This window comes from Tachyglossus aculeatus, chromosome 23 (genome assembly GCF_015852505.1).
Source record: "Tachyglossus aculeatus isolate mTacAcu1 chromosome 23, mTacAcu1.pri, whole genome shotgun sequence".
In the NCBI taxonomy this organism is placed as follows: Eukaryota; Metazoa; Chordata; class Mammalia; order Monotremata; family Tachyglossidae; genus Tachyglossus; species Tachyglossus aculeatus.
Genome location: NC_052088.1, coordinates 12,995,758 through 13,015,404, shown reverse-complemented (window position 1 = coordinate 13,015,404; position 19,647 = coordinate 12,995,758). Strand labels below are relative to the sequence as shown.

The 19,647-nt window shown below is 41.4% G+C and overlaps 1 protein-coding gene across 3 annotated transcripts in view; it reads right to left on the bottom strand.

Moving 5' to 3' along the window:
• CERT1 (ceramide transporter 1) overlaps positions 1-19,647 on the bottom strand; it is a 110,016-nt gene that overhangs the window by 28,260 nt on the left and 62,109 nt on the right. For all 3 annotated transcript variants that reach the window (XM_038765455.1, XM_038765456.1, XM_038765457.1), the window contains exons 4-8: positions 14,104-14,211; positions 13,657-13,795; positions 13,215-13,298; positions 9,226-9,383; positions 688-780 (exon numbers count right to left, since the gene is read on the bottom strand). In XM_038765455.1, coding sequence (XP_038621383.1) covers positions 688-780; positions 9,226-9,383; positions 13,215-13,298; positions 13,657-13,795; positions 14,104-14,211 — 582 coding nt within the window. The remainder of the gene's footprint in view (positions 1-687; positions 781-9,225; positions 9,384-13,214; positions 13,299-13,656; positions 13,796-14,103; positions 14,212-19,647) is intronic.

Here is a 19,647-nt window from a genome sequence, read left to right as displayed (position 1 = left end):
CCCTCATCTGTAAAATGGGGATAAAGACTGTGAGCCCCCCCGTGGGACAACCTGATCATCTTGTAACCTCTCCAGCACTTAGAACAGTGCTCTGCACATAGTAAGCGCTTAATAAATGTCATCATTATTATTATAAGGGCTTGCCCAAGGCCACACAGCAGACGTGGCAGAACCGGGATTAGAACCCAGGTCCTTCTGATTTCCAGGCCCATGCTCTATCCACTATGGCACAGTGCTTAGTGCAGTGCTCTGCCCACGGTACATGCTCAAACACCGTTGACTGACAGACTAATGGAAACTCTGGTATTTCCTTTAATATGCTGTTAACTATGCAATTCCTCAGGCACTAAGTGCTTCCTATGACTGCAGGTATGCTATTAGATCTAGGAGCCTTACCAGCACTCTTGGCTCAAAAGCTACCATTTGTTAAATGTTAAATAGTCATTAATTACCTAGTTATTCATTTTAACTCCTGATCTCCAGTTTTGACATTTGACTTAATTATACAAGCTGACAATACTGACAAGAATTGCTCATGACCTAAGAGCTCTGATAAAGTGCTCAATAAATACGATTGATTATAGTGAAGTTAATAATCGTCTGGAAGGCCAGTGAGCTCTGAACCCAGAGACCCCTGTAATGTGAAGCTTGAATTTTCTGTGGAAGCACAGAAGAGAAAAGTCATACCTCATAATCTGGTCCTCCAAAATGGCATTTTTTCTTAAGCTCTGTCACAGCATTCTTGTATGCCTCTTCTATTCTTCTCCTTTTCTCAATTTCCTATTTTTTTAAAAAAAACATATGAAAACCTGTTCTTCTGTATTGTTGAATGAGCATGTAATTTCATTATTAACTTCAAGTTTGCACTTCTCCCTTTACAGTGAATAAACTGAAAATCACAGAAGTTTCTTTAAAGCTAGGATCAGTGTACAAACTAAGACAACATTTGGTTAATGAGTGATTTTTTAACAAAATCAAGTGGGGAATAAGATTATTTTATAGGTAGAAAAGGTTGCAGGTTATGTGAATGTGGCTGTAACTACTTAAGTGTTTAGACAATAAAAAGAAAAATACATCTTTAGTGAATCAAAAAGTAACTTGACCATATTTTGTGACAAGGAGAAAAGGAGGATGGGGAGGAATTAAATCAACCTATGTTGGAAGGAAGTCCTTCAAAAGGAAAACGTTATTGGGATTTTGTGTCAAAATTGAAATTAATAACTCAAAATATATTCTACATAATATAATCAGAATTAAGGAATTGTAGGTTGACGTTTGCCTGCAGGGAAAACAGCATCCTTGTTTTACCTTACTGAAACACTAGAAAAAGGAAGAAATTAAGGGCCTTCTAAGATCTGGATACAGAACACAAATATGAAAATAGTCACTAATTTAAAGAAAATTTAATTCTAAATCCAAGAAGTAATAATCTACAGTAGGGACCGGGAAAAAGATAATTTTCCTGACTAAAGTTCACTGCAAAGATACATGGGGAATATCACAGCAAAACTCTAGAAACCCAAAAGAACATTTCTTTACTCTGCGGTGAAGGGCGAGAAACAGAAGACTCAATATGATCTTTATAAGATTCAATATGATCTTTATAAGATAAATCAAAACTTTGAAACAAATGTTCTGTAATTAAAACTACCACCCAACTACAAAAGCACATATGCCATTACACTTGAGTCTTTAGAAAGGAAAAAAAAATTAAAAAAGGATCATCATTGGTTAACACTCTAAGGAATAAACTACACAAGGGGATTGCTCCAGTCATGTAAGTGAATCAGTAAAATTAGTATTTTACTTTCAAATATCTGAAAATCCTAATCAACAATTGGAATAAACACAAGAACTTTAAGGAAGCTTGCCTTTCCCATAAAAGATAGAAAATACTTTGTTACATACTTGTTTAAAATCAAATTAAACTATTTTTAACTGTTTCTCTTGCTGAATGCTGTTAATTACCATGTTTTTGGCTCTAAACAGAAGCATCTCTAGTCCCAGCAGGCTTCTCTAAGATTCTCTAAGTGATGTCACAACAGAGAATGACAGCATCAGTTGCTAACCCAGGAATCACTCAGTGGCACAGACTTTTTACATGGAAAAATTGAGAAATGTGACCTAATAACATCTTCTAAGACATGACCACAAATTAAAAAGAGCCTCTTCCAAAGTCTGCCCATCTTATTTTCAAATTTCGTAATTCAAGTTGTCTCATAACTAACTATTAAAAGGCTGGGGTTCACCAGGCTCATTTTTTTTTGGACAAGAGACCTGTACTAGTAATACTCACCAGGCTCATTTTTTGGGGACAAGAGACCTGTACTAGTAATACTAATATATATGAAATGTCTAATATATGCAAAGCACCGAATTATCAGCTGGGGAAAAAAATACAGGGGTGAGAAAGACGACATTTTTCCTGGCCTCCCGGGGGTTCACAATCAAAAAATGAAAAGGGGGAGAGAACGAAGGCAACAGACATTAGAAATGAAAAAGGGCAACAGTAAATAATAATAATAATAATGGCATTTATTAAGTGCTTACTATGTGCAAAGCACTGTTCTAAGCGCTGATGCAATAAGAGCAATAGGGGACTGTAAATGAGCAGAGTTTCACACTCTTTGTGGCTACGTCGAAGTGAGCGGAGTTTCACACTCTTTGCGGCTAAGAATGCAACAGTCAAAGGTGCAGACTTTTGAATGCACTAGAAGTCGGAAAGGCCAAAACTGATCAGAAGAAAACCCAGTTATAAACGCCAGGTCACAAGGGAATTTGTGCCTTGCTTCAGCTATATATTCACCACCACTGTAATACTCATTAGGCTCTCGGGAAGTACCACTGATTAAGGGAGATGGAAAAGGCGAGCTGGTTTGTCACTGATTCCCTCTCTCCTGTTCTGGGGCTTGCCCAGTTCTACTCAGGTCTCCCAATTTAGGTCGGGACCAGTTCGTGTCAATCTGGGAGAGACGATCTTATATGTTGCCAATTTGTACTTCCCAAGCGCTTAGTACAGTGCTCTGCACATAGTAAGCGCTCAATAAATACGATTGATGATGATCTTATGGCAGCAGTCCCGGAGAGCATCTGAGAGATCCCCTATGTCACCCAGAGGGCTCTAGGCAAAACTAGTCAGCTCTAGACTAACGACTGAACTAGAGAAGCAGTATGGCTCAGTGGATAGAGCATGGGCTTTGGCAACAGAAGGATCTGGGTTCTAATCTCAGCTCTACCACGTGTCTGCTGTGTGACCTTGAGCACGTCACTTACCTTCTCTGTGCCACAGTCACTTCATCTATAAAATGGGAATTTTACTGTGAGTCCCATGTTGGACAGGGACTGTGACCAACCCCATTTGGTGGTATCCACCCTAGTTTTTAGGGCAGAGCCTGGCTCATAGTAAGTGCTTACGTACCACAATTATTATTATGAGAGTTTAGCAGCGTTTTTTTTTTTGTTTTGGGGTTTTTTTTTTGGTAAGCCCAGTTCTCCTCCATATCCACCAAACAGACCTGATGTTTCCGGGTGGGTGAGGAGGGCGCCAAGATCCCAAATGCTTCCAGGTGGGACCAGAACTGTTGCGTCAGCCTCGGCAAGATCCACAGAAGCCAAGCACCATGGGGGCCAGTTCAGATTCTTTTCTGGCTCTATTTCCATTCGGGCAATCCATGGAAATCATAATGGCATTTGTTAAGCACTTACTATGTGCCAAACACTTGTTGTAAGCACTGGAATAAGGTGTGACCACTTGCAGGAAAGTCATTTCACTTGTTTTGCTTTCTGCAAAGTGGTAGCAATCTACCGCCATGGTCACAATGTGACCTTGATAAAATATTCAAAAAATATAAGTTATTCAACATTTCCGAACTCTGAACAGACTGCCGCCAAGAAAAGAATAACCTTTCAAGAAAAAAAACAAAAGATACCAAATTAAATCCTCTCCCTTCTGGCAGCAGTTAATATTCACGACACAAAGGCTTCTCTGCGTATTGACCCATGGATATTTGCGGGTTATTGACGTCAGTTTTATGATGCAGAGTACAGTGGAAGGTGAACAAGCAACAGGTTGCTAGTTAAAAAGGAAACTTTTGACTAAGAATTGGGGATGAACACAAAATTAAAAGTAAAGGAACCGTCAAGGAGACAGAAAAGTAATGGGTATCCATTTCCCTGGGCAAGTCCCTCCCTGGGATATTGGGACTGCTCAAACCCTGATCATGATGGGGAGGTAAAGGCTAACAACAGCTTGGGCAGCACTCCCTGGGTCTCTGCTGATTTTGGTAGATCACTGGACTGAAAAGGGAAAGGCATTTGCTTCTATTACCAAATTTCCAGAAATGACTATTTCTGGCCAAAGAATGACTCATGGGGGTCAAAACTGTGAGCCCCATGTGGGACGTGGACTGTGTCTAACTTGATGAGCTTGTATCTAACCCAGCCCTTAGTTACGGTAACTGGCACATAGTAAGCACTTAAATACCATTAAAAATACCCAAGGAAAGCAATATTTTCTCCACGGTTTGTAATAAGAAAGACTAATCTATAGGTAGCAATTGGAGTGTGCATTCCCTGCCATATTTGAAACCACCAGAGTGCAAGTTTAAAATGAAGAATTCTCCATTATAGGGAATTTCAAGATGCTGGTCCGAACTTCATCCACTGATGGTCCTGTGGGAATGGGAGGGGTTCAACTCCCAAGCTGATGCGGGAAGGCACCAGGCACCAGGGAAGGTTTAAAGCAAAGGTCAAAGTGCAAGATTGGCCCAGGCTGGTCAAGCATTACTACTATTCTTTAGCCTCCTAGACAGTAAATAAGGAGAGTGAGGAAGAATGCCTGTTTGTATGCTAATGATCAACTATGCATAAACTATTAACCCTACTTTGAATGTTTATGTTAGAAAGGCACTCAATTGCTAGCATAAATCCTACGTTAATTAGATAGGGAGACCTTGATGTCATGTTTGAGTCCACTCTTTCTTAATCTCCCAGTCTCCCCAGTTACTATTCTGCAATATTTCACAGATCCTCCCCCTTCTTAATAAGGATCAGGTAGTCATTTGAAAATTTAGAATATGTAAAATTCCTTTCATTGAAATTTATTAATTAACCCTTTTGGATAACTAATTTCTCCCCTTATGCATGGTCCAGGGGAAACTCTTTGGCCAGAGGTGAAAACTAAAAAATTCCCACAGGTGCTGAGCCCTCTGACGCTATCAACTGCTTATTTTCCTACTGTTTACCTGCAACAGTCCTAGCTGGCATCTCCACCAAGGACACGGAAAGTCCTATGAGACCATTTTGGGCAGACTTATCCTGGCCAGACCTAAACAGGCACAAGAGCCAGCAGAACCCCCAGCAATCATGTGCCGGGGAAAAAACAACAAAATCCCCAACGACCCATGGTGTTACTGTTACTCGCTGATTTTGCTAATGTTCAATGCCTACATTTACCCTACTGCCAAATCCTGTACAACATCTCCCAGATCAGCATTAAGGGGAGGGAACAGTGTGGCCTAGTGGAAACAGGAGTCAGAGGACCTGGACTCTAAATCCCAACTGTGCCACCAGCCCGCTGTGTGACCTTGGGCAAGTCACTTGACTTCTCTGTGCCTCAGTTCCCTCAACTGCAAAATGGGAACTCAAACCTGATCTCCTCCTATTTACACTGTGAGCCCCATGTGGGAACTAATTATTTTGTATCTACCCCAGTGCCTAGTACAGGGTTTGGCATGCAGTAAGTGCTTAAATATTATTATTATTATTATTATTATTATTATTATTATTATTATTATTATCAGTCCCTTTCTCACCAGACTACCAACCACAACAAAAATTTTGTTTTAATTCTGAGGCATCACTACTGTTAATCCCTTAGGCTTGAATGTTTAGAAATGGCAGTATGTTCTGCACTGCTTCACCTAATAATCGTGTTACTAAAATGAAGTAGGCATTTTGTATAAAGCTTGTGCTTTTTTTTTCCCTTTCATAATTCTTGACTCCAGCTGCTCTGTAAACCCACTCGTCAGTTCCCAAAGAAATGTCATCTCACCCTTACTCCTCCAGGATCATCCTGTTACTCATTTGCCTGTAAAAAATACAGTAGCTGATGTTTTGCTACCATACTAAGTAATTCTTCTACAGATAATTTTCAGCTTTTTAAAAATAAACTTTGGCAGCCCACTCTTTATTGTGAAGGGGACTGCACTAACCTCACCAGTCTCTGGGAAACTGTTTCCTGGTCTCTGCGAAGATATAACTGGGGGAGGAATATTCCTATTGAATCAGACTTATCGAATCCAAATGGCCATGCTAGGTGTGGACCTGAAATTCGGGGCTTTCCCTGACCTGCCTGGACTTATGCTACAACCAAGAATCTAGAGTTCAGCTAAACAGTAGTCAAGAGTATTTATTAAGTGCTTGCTGCGTGCAGAGAACCTTCCTAAGCCCTGGGAAAGAACTCACTGGTGGGAAGTAGGCACGGTCCCTGTCCCTCGGAGAAGCAGTGCGGCTTAGTGCAAAGAGCCCGGACTTGGGAGTCAGCGGTCGTGGGTTCTAATCCCGGATCCGCCACTTATCAGCTGTGTGACTTTGGGCAAGTCACTTCACTTCTCTGTGCCTCAGTTACCTCATCTGTAAAATGGGGATCAAGACTGTGAGCCCCACGTGGGACAACCTGATTACCTTGCATCTACCCCAGTGTTTAGAACAGTGCTTGGCACATAGTAAGCGCTTAACAAATACCATCATCGTCATCACCTTCACCACCTCAGAGGGGCTCATAATCAAAATGGTAGCTTTGTCACTCTGCTCCATTTCTCATTGCTGCTGCTTCCCCCTACTGTAGGAGAGTGGAGCCTAAATGGCAGGGCTGTAGGTCCCCACTACAGGGCTAAACAAGCTGGAGCCTAGATCGAAATATTTACTTCAAATGCTGAAGCTGAGACAGAGACCCTGAGGTGGGGGTCTCCAAGTAGTTCCCAAGTAGTCAAGAGAAAGGTACCAAAAGTCGAGAATCAGAAAATATGTGCAGGGGAAGTCATATGATGGAGAGGCATGGAGAGGTCATGGCCTAATGGAAAAAGCGAGCGAGGGCCTAGGAATCCTAGGACCTGGATTCTAATCCTACCTCCATCTTTCCATCACACAGAAACTCATTACCATCAGCTTAAGGCACTCGATCAGCTCACCCGCACCTACTTTATCTTGCTGATTCCCACTGACACCTAGTGTGCTCGCTCCTCTAACGCCAACCTACTCATGGTGCCCTCAACTTTATCTACCCTCCACCAACACCTTGACCACATCCTCCCTCTGGCCTGGAACTCCAACCTCCTTCATATCTGATAGACCACCATTTTCCCCAGTGGGGAAAATGGACTAAAAGTATGTCCCCTCCACGAGCCTTCTCTGACTAAACCCTCATTTCTCCTACTCCCTCCCCTTTCTGTGTCGCCCATGTACTTACATCTGTTCCCTTGATATTCACCCCCAACACTCAGCAGTTATGTATATATCCATAAATTCATTTCACGGCCTCTAGACTGTAAGCTGTTCATGGGCAGGGACCATCTTTCTACCAACTCTATTGTATTGTGCTCTCCCAAGTGCTTAGTTCCATGCTCTGCACATATTAGGTGCTCGCTGAATACCATTGATTAATCTATTGAATTTGTCCTCCTGGATCTGGACTTCTGCACTTTCAAAGTGTGGTTTCTATCTTCTATAGCCATATTTCAAAAGTTATCTGCTCCTAGAATCCTGCAAGAATTCCAATGCCCTTTCTCCCCAATTTAGAAAATTTGGGAACACCATTCTTCACCTCTCAATGCATCCTGTTGAAATGAGACAAATAGTTGGGGCTGCAATCCCCCCAACTTAATGTTCAAGGACAAACAACAACTCCTGCTCCTCCAACCATTTATCAAGAGTGAAGTCTTTGCAGTACACATCAGAGAACTTTGAATTTCTTAGAGCAATACAATCTGATTAAATTCTATTTATTCAATATTTAGTTTACAATCAAAAATGTCAATATTAAATGACAGTTCGGGCACTACACCCAAGTGTTTGGGTCGGTGCACTGCACCAAGTGGGAGCTCAGAATATACCACTACTGCTACAGATGACATCAAGTTTTAGCTTTGAACAAAATTCACTGGGTGATAATACAGAACAGAAAATGAAGCTGTATAGAGGCACATATTTACCACCATTCTAGCTTAAAAGAATGTGTGACATTTCAAAGTAATAAATGCTGTGGAGAGGTGTCTAAAGTACCTGGAGTGTGACCTCTCCCTGCTCTTTCTGAAATATTCAACCAATAAGCCCTCATTTTTTAAACATTCAATTTTTGCACTGGACCCTTTTAGGATTGGATTTTTCTGGTCTAAATTGCTGAACAGGATTTTGGATGATCAGTAGACAGGCTGACTGTACTCCTGGATGACAGAATGATTTGTCCCAAACCTTTTAGTGTTCCCGTGGTGACTGGTCCTACCTGGGCTCACTTGGGAAAAGGATAGAGGGAGATTAGACCCTCCCTAAGGACTTCAGAAAAGTCCATCTCACCCGTCCCCCCCGCACTGGGTTCAAGTCATTGTTACATAATGACAATGATGATAATTGTGATATTTGTTAAATGTTTACTATGTGCCAGGCATTGTACTAAGCTGTGGAGTGGATACAAGGAAATTGGGTTGGACACAGTCCCTGTCTCACATGGGGCTCACACACTTAATTGCCATTTTACAGATGACATAACTGAGGCACAGAGAAATGAAGTGACTTGCCCAAGGTCACATAGCAGAGTGGCAGAGCCGGGATTAGAACTCAGGTCCTTCTGACTCCCAGGCCATACTCTACCCACTATGTCATGTTGCTTTTCAGGGGCCTGGAGTACAGTTTGGCCCTGAATCCAGCATTTGGTGAGTGGTAATGCAGCTGGCTCAAACAGGCAGGTAATAGGAAAGGTACTGACTTTTTTGCATGCATTTCCCAATGCTGAATTCTGTCCCAACAAATGAACAGCCCCAAATCCTGACTCTGGCTCACCAGAATGGTAAAGGCAGAGAAGAAAAACTTTTTTGGATCGTGAGCGGAATGTCCTTATTTGCTACGTGGTTTGACAGAAAAGGCGGCACCTGCTCACTGGTTTAAAATCAATAAGGATGTAAACACCAAATGAGGAGCAAACTCTCTGAAAATGACCAAGAAGAACCATACCTTATCCAGTCGCTTTTGCCAGCTGTCCTCACGTTTCATCATGAGTTCAATGCAATGAGAAAGCGTGGCAAGGATTCCAGCAGTAGTTGCCTTGAAGGTTATCGCTTCTCCCTTAAAGTCTATACCATTGATCCCTTTGGGTGTCACATGGGGAAATACTGAAAGAGAAACAGATAGTTCAAATCCTGAGACCCCTCTTGCAAATGGAGAGGAAAATAAAAAAAGACAAACCACAAAACAGCACTACACCACAAACCAAGATTTCTGCCAGGTACCAAAAAGCTTTCTAACAAGAGGTGGTTCAACTTTACATTTTATTTGAAGACCAACATTTCACTAGCTTCTATCTAGGCACCATAAGGAGAAAGGCTCAAGATATTAATATATCCTTTCAGCTTCCTCTCACTGTACTGTATTTCCCCAAGTCTTCTTGCTCTACTGTATCATTCTGTGATCAGAATCATGTGGGTGGTGGGAGGGTAATACTTTAACAATATCAGTTTGACAGTTTAAAGTGGGACCTAATTGTGGTAGAGCCACCTTAAAAAATTTTATACGTAGTAATAGTCAAATCCAATAACAGGAAGATCTTAAATATTCTGTTTAAAAGTCAGTTATTAAAGTAAAATGTAAGCCTTCAAAACATTTAACTACATTGATTTCAGGTTAAAATTGATTTCATGTTATGATCAGTCTGACAATTAGTTGCTACAAATGCTCAAAATGAATTAGTTGCTTAAACCAGATCAGGAAGCATGCATACCATTTCAAATTAAAAAGACCTCTCAATCTCACTTCTGTCACTCGAACAGTATCAGTTATCTCTCCACTTTCAACAAACTGCAACTGAATAATGGATCAGGATCGATCCTTTTAATTTAATATTTTGTGTTCCGTTGTTCGTCACCTGTTACTTGGTAGAGATTTATAACTTCATTTATTTTACTTAAACTATCAAACTATCCCTGGGATAAATGTATACACATTCTTTGAGAGGAGGAGTTTGGCTACAAAAATTGCTCTTTGCTTTATAACAGCTTGCAAACAGCTACAATCTAAAGATCTTGTGGCCCTTGGGAGTGCTATAAAACTCCAGCATTTCAGGAAACAATCAAGAAATCCTTCAAAAGAATGGACCAGATGCCTGATTTGCATATAAAATTGATTTGGATTTTTTTTTTATTCTCATACTCCCCACAAAAAGGCCCTATTTTCTTTAGAGATTCCTTTTGGCTGCCTGCCACACAAATATACCTATGTAGATACTCCTACCTTGGATCTTACATTTTTACTCTAGTGAATTTTAACTGTATTCTGTGAAATGGCATGCTTCAAACCAAATCACACTGTACTGGATGAACATTTTTCCCAAAGGCAACCCGAACTACTGGCAAGCATGAGAAAATATTCTGGCCTCTTTTCATTGAGAAATGTTACTGTCTAGAGTCCACAGGAGGACTAATTCTCTGGAGAAGACACTAATGCCAGGAAAAGTCCAGGGAAAACGTCGAAGAGGCAGACCAGCAGCTAGATGGATAGAGACCATAACAACGATAACGGAAGAACCACTAGAAAGGTTGCGGATTATGGCAGAGGACAGGACGTTCTTGAGAAAGTATATCCATGGAGTCGCTATGAATCGGAAATGACTCGATAGCACTTAATAATAATAAAAGAGTTCACATAGGGGAGAACAGTTGGAAAGAGACCAGGGGTCCTGAAAACTAAAGTAAGGGGTTTGAAAGTGGGGTTTGAAATATTTTTCCAACATAAATTCAAGAGAGACTGAAGGTGAACCCACCTTCATGAGAGTCATGGGACTCTAAACCTAGAAGACAGTGAAGAATCAAAGTCAAATGACAAAACTATGCTAAGAAGTTCCCAAGGAAAGATCAAAAGAAGTAATACCACTCTAATCCAACTTCCTAAAGTAGCTTGGCTGAGGTCATGGCGGGGAGAAAGACACAATATTCCTGACTCTTGATTCTTTCCTAGTTGCCAGGATTCTGTGTTCCCAGCAACCTAAGAGTGCCAGGAAGAATTTAGAGAAACCCGGGAGAAATTTAAAAAAATGTATGCATGAGAAGAATTGAATAGGAACAAAAATACAAAGACGCATATGGCTTTATGTAGGCATCTATCTTCAAAGAGCAATTACAGATAATTACTAAGGAGCAATTTCCACTTTTTGAGTTGAAAGTTATTTGCTAAGAATCATAGATTCTGCAGAAACCTGAAAACAAAACTTACAGATAAGGAAATGTGCCAGAAAGGGGGGAAAATAGTCTTCCAACTTGTACTTCCCAAGTGCTTAGTACAGTGCTCTGCACACAGTAAGTGCTCAATAAATACGATTGACTGATTGATTTAAAAGGACAATGGCTAAGTCGGAAGGACAGGGAGGAGAACAAACCGTTCTCCCAGAAACCTGCTTAGGTCCCTCGGATCAGAGTGGCCTCCATCTCCTATTTAGGGTTTTTTCTGGGCTGCAGCAGGCTAACAGTTGGGAGAGGGAGAAGAGGAGAGAAGTTAGAGAGAGAGAGAATGCCGCTTTGGCTTTACCATCACCACCTCCACACACACACAGTTTTTGCATGTCCTCTAGACTGCAAAACTAACAGCTCACGTGGGCAACTAACTGTTCCTGCAAAAACCCTCCACTCCACATTCAGCACCAATTGGGCTGGCCATCCTATTTTTGGACTTGGGCAGAGTTCTGCCCCAAAACACACAATGTACAATTCTAAATAAATGGGATAAAAAATAAATATGAAATTAATACTGCATGTAGTCCTATTTTTCCCTCAAAGAACAGAGCTATTCTATAAAGGTAGAATATCCTAATATTCACTTTAATGTGAATGGAGGGCCTCATTTATGATGAACATAGCTCAAGAAAAACTATAAAAGTGTTTGATCAGGGTGAAATCAACGTCAGTTAACAAAAATAGTATTAAGCTGTCATATCAACCTTTCAGATTTTAACGTGGGGTGGATTAGTCACCATTTATCTATCCTCAAGTTAGTGATTAAAAGCAGCTTATTGGAGAGAAATTCACCCCATTCACAAGAAAATGGAAGACAGAGCTAAAATCTTGTTTCTTTGTCCAGTCTCAAGAAATGTCTACTCAAGTTCTCAAGAGAGCTTTTGGTATGAGCAGATTAGATAATGACCACTGGATGAAAAATGTAACAATCAGTAAACTCCTAACCCCTTGAAGTGAAAAAAAAAATTATGCAAGGAAGATTGGGGGAGGAAACCTTTCAAAACCAGTTTTAAAAAAAATCAAAAAGATTCGGAAAGTAGAAGGAGGAATGGGTGGACAGAATATAACAGAGCTCAAACTTCTATCATCAAAACACTCCTTTATGTAGGGTGGGGAAAAGAAAGACTGAACCTTAATTTTAGTACACCTAATTCTGGTATAATGTGGGGGATTGTGTTCTTGCAAAAACTCATTTGAAGGAAAACTTGTGCTGTAGAACTCAACCTGTTCTGTCCCCGCACCTGTGTGCTCACGCATAAGCCGTTTCTTCTGTGCACTACATCCAAGCAGGCTCACACTGACAAAGGAAGATGTTTTATGGGTTTTTTTGGTATCTGAATAGTGCTTAGTACGTGCCAAGCTTTGTACTAAGGGCTCAGGAAGATACAAGCTAAACAGGTTGGATATAGTCCACGTCCCACATGGGGCTCACATTTTAAATCCCCGTTTTACAGATGGGGTAACTGAGGCACAAAGAAGTTAAGTGACTTGCCCAAGGTCACACAGCAGACAAGTGGCAGAGGTGGGATTAGAACCCAGGTTCTTCTGATTCCCAGACCCATGCTCTATTCACTAGGCCATGCTGCTTCTCTTCCTAATGTTCATTTCTCAGTTCTTTTTCTGAATAATATCATTTAATTATTACTGACTTTGTGAGCTGTGTATTTTATCCAAAAAATCCTACTAGGGAAAAATCCCAAACTTGGCTTTAACTTTACTTACGCTTTTCCTTAGTGCCATTAGTATTGTGCAAGAAGTCTCCATCAGACCGTGTTGTCGGGAAACCATCCACATCATCTTCTACCACTAGACAAAGAAATGAATAGACCGGAATGTTCAGTTGAGGCCCTTTCCAAAAAAATAGTTTTTTTAAAACTGTGTGTATGTGTCTATGTACATACACAATATATATTTTATATATACATTTATGAAACTGAAACGTTTGGTAATTGTTTTTAAATTGAGTAGAAAAATAAGTTGAAGGACCTAATGAATAATACCCAGAACTGTACGGACAAGAGCAAGAGGCAAAAAGGGCTAAAGTTGCTGACATCACGCGGTACCTAGACAAATCACTTTTATATCTGTTTAGGGAGGGAAAGAACTTTTAGTACTGACTCTAAGAAAGGGAAATTTGGTTTGGGGAGTTAATTGCTTAATTAACCTTTATCCCTTTGAAGTTCATCCTTGGAGACTGCATCTGCACAGGCGTCAAAGTACTTCTGCAAAGTATCCACCTGGCGGCACAAGATGTCTCGAAAGGTTTCCATTTCAGCCAATTTTTCACGCAAACTATGGCCTTTCTGAGAAACAAATGGAGAAAATAAACAAACCCAGATTATTAATTTCAGCAGAGCCAAGCAAAACAATCATGTTATAGTGGCCCAGGCAAAGGAAATACATTAATTTACATCACACTACAACAACTTAGGATAAAGGTTTCAGAATCTCATTTAATTCTATTATCAGTATTTTTCTACTCCTACCTTCAGAAAGGGCAGCAGTAAGCACTAGGTCAAAGGGAACAAGGGAGCAAGGCACTAGACAACAATGGGGAGGGAAGATAACATTTTTACGCAGTTATGAGAGTTATGAGTCGGTACTGACTCACCTTGAAGGATGAGGTTGAGGTGGCTGAATAGCCACTTGCTCCAGACACAAGTGACACCATTGAACCATGGCGGCGTAAGCTCGACTCGGAGCCATACCCAGATTCCGTCTAAAAAAGCAAAATGAAGAAAATGTGATGAGTTCCTTAAAAAGGAGACCTCTACAGGAAACCATTTTTTAGGAAATTAAACAGTTATCTTCTTTTCCAAACAGTGACTGGGGTTAGATCAATTAGGTCATTTTTACAAGTCACATGGTATGTAATAACTCCAAATGACTGTTTCGAAGAGAAGGAACGCCCTTCATCCAAAGTTGCAAGGGGTCCCCTCCAAAGTGCACACACTCTGACTTTATTTTTACTACTCTGAGATGTCAGTGTCGAACCATAAGTTCAGTTTTTGACGCTGTTGATAACAGTTGGCATTTTCAAACAAAGAAAGTTGAAATGTCACTAAGAAGCTCACTACGCCTAGGGGATCAAGGGCTCTTGGCTTTTCAATGACTGAATCTGAATGATGACTGACACTTAACCATTAGCTGTAATTTGTGTTAGTTGCAGTGCTAAGCACTTATGCAATGCCAGATCATTTTTCTCAGTGACAGGGCTTGAAATTAAAGTCCAGTCCATTAGTTCACTCTGATTACTCAGATTCATTTCTACATGCACTCCATTGGAGGATCAACTAGGACAGCCTCCACAGCCTCCCCAACAAAACACCCCTGATAAACCTCCTCACCCCGTGAGGACAACTAAATTAAAAGTTTACTAAAGTTAGAATAGTGCCCATATAGTTTCAGATTAGTAGGTGATTTCAATTTGCGCATAATTCCTAAGGTAATTATCAGGATTATGTTTCTTTTTGAAAGGAGCACCTAAAATAATGTTTATTCAATCACAATAGGCGCTACATTTAACATGTTCCCATCATCAAAGCTTCCTCCTGAAAAAAAACCCAATTAAATGTGATGTTTCATTCAGCAGCCTACTATTGCATATCTCTGTTGCACTGTGGTCCTATACTTAAAGAGAGTACCATACTTAAAATAGGCTCCAAAAAGATCTCCTTTTCACCTGGCAAGTGTGCTGTCTTTGAAAAATATATCTTATTAGCAAACTCTGGCTAGACCTCAAATGAGCAGATACTACTCTCAGAGATGTCTCATGCCTTCTGCAATATCACCCCCATCAACTACAATGGTATTTATTGAACACATATTGTGGGCAGAGTCCTGAAGATTAGTGAATTTACAGCAGTATTATTAAGATACGGTCCCAGCCCTTGAGAAAAACTCATATTCTGTTGGGGAATTAAACTCCCTGAAGCTTAGTGAATTTACAGAGGTATTATTAAGACATAATTCCAGCCCTTGAGAAAAACTCACATTCTACTGGGGAATTACATTCGTGTAGAACTCTACAGCAGATTTACACCAGACACAATAAGCATGAACAGATAAATACTTGCTTGCAGCGAAGAGAGCATGTAGGTGAAATAAGCTAGGGAAACAAGGTAATTAAGGGTTTAATCCTAGCATGAAAAGCCTTCAGGTTACAGTTATCAGAGGTTAGTGGAATGACTGTTACAATTTCTCATAGCGGTTCCTGAGATAAAACAAGAGGAAAGAGCTGCAGAATTTCCATATTTTGCTCCGCTTTAGAAGAAAGTTGATGGGGAAGACAGAAAAACAACTCTATCAGGACCAATGCTAAAAAAAAGTTATCAAAAGAAAATGTTCTATTCTATGCATGGCAATAGTGGTGGGGAACAATATTCTCCTTGTAGGGTATAGCTCTATTTGGGCTTAGGAAAGTCCTTCTTTACCTCCCCTTTCCAACCCCAAGACACGAGTGCCCAAGTGACTAGCTAACTGCTCTTATTTCCCTGATTTCACTGGTGCCTGAGGATAATACCGATGCAATCAATCCATCATATTTATTGAGCGCTTACTGTGTGCAGAGCACTGTACTAAGCACTTGGGAGACTGTAAGCTCACTGTGAGCAAGGGACATCCCAGCCAACTCTGTTATACTAAACTCTCCCAAGCACTGAGTACAGAGTTCTGCACACAGTAAATGCTCAAGAAATACGATTGATACAACAGTTGGCTGATGTGTTCCCTGCCCACAACTAATGCAGGTTGCCCCTTTCTAAATGAGAATACCCAGATGAAGCACAGGGGCTAGGTTGGGTCAGCAAAAGGCCAAAGCCAGTTAGGTTCACTAGCCCCTGGCAACCTTCCCTCAGAGAAGGGACAAAGAGGCCACCCAACTTGGAAGTAGCCCAAAGCCCCCTTCCAGGGAGGATTTGGTCTGGGGTGATTGTCTGCAGATTAGGGTCTAAAAAGGGTAAGAGGGAGTGAGCAGCAAGATAGCCTAGAAATGAGTTATGGGGCATTTCCAGTTTCAATTCCACTCACACTATACCAAGTCCCCTGGCCAGTGGTACACTTGCAATGGTGACACTGATCCCCAGAATCCCAGCCCACTCCAAATTCTGAGATTATATGTCATTCAGTTAGCGCCTTGATGGTGGGCCTCTTGGGGGCCGGGGGGAGGTTGATGGGTGTCACCTCTAGACTGTAAACTCACTGTGGGCAGGGAATGTTTCTGTTTATTGTTACACTGTACTCTCCCAAGTGCTTAGTACAGTGCTCTGCACACAGTAAGTGTTCAATAAATATGACTGACTAACCTAATTAAATTACTTCCTGCATGGACTAGGCAAATGACTATCAGTCACCTACCCTGCAAAAGTAAATTGCTCATGTGGTAGAAAGTCGTACAATCTGGCATCAAAGTACAATCAGCGCCACTTCTTTAATAATCTCGATTAAAAGAAAGCTCATTACTAACTGGTTTTCAGAATGAGGCTGAACTGATCTTTAACAAGACGATTTGCTAAGATAAAAATAAAGTGGTAACCTAAAAGACTTACAATACAAGAACTGGTAAAAATTTCTAATTGATTTGAGGCTGTTGAGGAGGAGAGGAGTCAGAAACAAAGTATTCAAATAACATTAGTACTTTTAGAGTGATGTTAAGAGAGGTTCAACGCTGCTTTAACAGGATAGGTAAGGGTTGGGGAAGAGGGCAAAGGAAGTAAATTGTTGTAAGTTTTCCACTTTGGAAGGCTGATTTCTAGCACTTGGTAGCAGATAGCCCCTTAGTCCTTCTAAACTGTAATCTCGTCTAGACAGTAAGTTCCTTATGGTCATGGACTAGGTCTACTAACTCTATTACATTGGACTCTCCCATGTCCTTAGTACAGTGCTCTTAACATGGTAAGTGCTCAATGAATACCACTGATGGATTGACATTAGAATTCGGCACCAAAGCCACTGGCTTAACAGGCGACCAAGTTAGGCACCTTAAAATGCCAGAACTGTAGTGTTTAAGGGCACATCTTTAACCCATGATGACACCGAAAGACAACTGTAAAATAGGCACTAGATGGAGCCAAAGTCCTGAATTTTGCAAAGTGCTTTTCTGCTCTGTATATTTGGATTCCATTAATAAATCCCCTGCTCAGACACACAAACTTAGCTGGTCTGAGGCACAGCACTTGGCTTTTGGTTTAGGTCCTGGCAAAAGTGACCTGCAGCTTGGTGGGGGTACATCCCCTCTCCTCCTCCCAACCTCCGCAACCCCTTCCGATAAGCAGGAACAGGGCTGGAGGCGTGGGAAGGAGGTCAAGAGGAAGGAACTGTGCATTTTCAAGGAACTTCTGATGCTTGGCAGGAGAAACCAGTACTTTCTTAAGTGGCAATCTGGGGGAATGAAAATAAACTGGGGGGTGATGCCGGCAGAAACCTGGCTGCATGGGGCCCCCCCAAAACTTGCTATTTGTTTGACAGGGGAAACCTTCCCTTCTCAGACACCGCCTTATAAGCAGGGAAAGAGTGAGAGAGGCAGGCAGGCAGACAGAAAGCAAGAGAACCATGGTTAAGTGGTGGAACACGGGAAAGTAAGAAGAATAGCAGGTGAAGATATGGAGACTAACAAGGAGAATTATAGGGAGAGAGCAAGGAGAAAGAGACCTGGAGGAAGCGGATGCATCTACTTCAGCTGGATATTTCTATTTGTGGTCATTCAATACTGCAGTTCCCTATTTTCCCATTTCTTCCGTAACATACTTTAGTACCGTGCACTGCACACAGTAAGCGCTAAATAAATATGATTGAATGAATGAAGGGAGAATTGCTATACATTAGATAATGTACCTTCAAGGGGAATTCCTATTCATTTAGACTCCTTATGTAGGTCTGGGAGCATACAATTACAGCCCTAGAGCTATTAGACTATTACAATACACTAGAATATGTATGAATGCATGTACGTACATACGTATGCATGTATCGCATATGTTGCCGATTTGTACTTCCCAAGCACTTAGTCCAGTGCTCTGCACACAGTAAGCGCTCAATAAATACGATTGAATGAATGAATGAATAGAATGCATGCTCGTTGTGGGCAGGGAACGGGTCTGCCAACTCGTATTGTCCTCTCCCAGGAACTTAACAATAATAATAATAATGTTGGCATTTGTTAAGCGCTTACAATGTGCAAATCACTGTTCTAAGCTCTGCGCAGGGGGGGGGGGGGCGCTACAAAGTGATCAGGTTGTCCCCCGTGGGGCTCACAGTTTTCATCCCCATTTTACAGATGAGGGAACTGAGGCTCAGAGAAGTGAAGTGACTTGCCCAAGGTCACACAGCAGACATGTGGCGGAGTCGGGATTCGAACCCATGACCTCTGACTCCAAAGCCCGGGCTTTTTCCACTGAGCCACGCTGCTTCTCTTGAGTGCTCTGCACAGAGCCCTCAATAAAGATCTGATGGCACTGACACCTGTCTATGAAGCAGTGTGGCTCAATAATAATAATGGCATTTATTAAGCGCTTACTTTGTGCAAAGCACTGTTCTAAGCGCTGGGGAGGTTACAAGGTGATCAGGTTGTCCCTCGGGGGGCTCACAGTCTCAGTGGAAAGAGCACGGGCTTCGGAGTCCGTGGTCATGGGTTCAAATCCTAGCTCCACCAACTGCCAGCTGTGTGACCTTGGGCAAGTCACTTAACTTCTCTGTGCCTCAGTTACCTCATCTGTAAAATGGGGATTGACTGTGAGCCCCCTGTGGGGCAACCTGATCACCTTGTATCCCCCCAGCACTTAGAACAGTGCTTTGCACATAGTGAGAGCTTAATAAATGCCATTATTATTACTATTACTTGCTTTGTTTTGTTGCCTGCCTCCCCCCTTCTAGACTGTGAGCCCATTGTTGGGTAAGGACTGTCTCTATCTGTTGCCAAACTGTATTTTCCAAGCACTCAATCCGGTGCTCTGCACCCGGTAAACGCTCAATAAATACGACTGCATGCACGGTTTTATTTTTAAAGTGCAGAATCGAATTTGAGCACAAGAGGGTATCAGGAGAAACTAGAGGAGCGTACTTTGCAAGCTGCTCCAAAGGTTACTGTTGGTCAAAGCCCCATAGTAACCTTATCCCACTGCCATTACACATTCTTCCCTACTCTGCTTTCTTCCTAGTG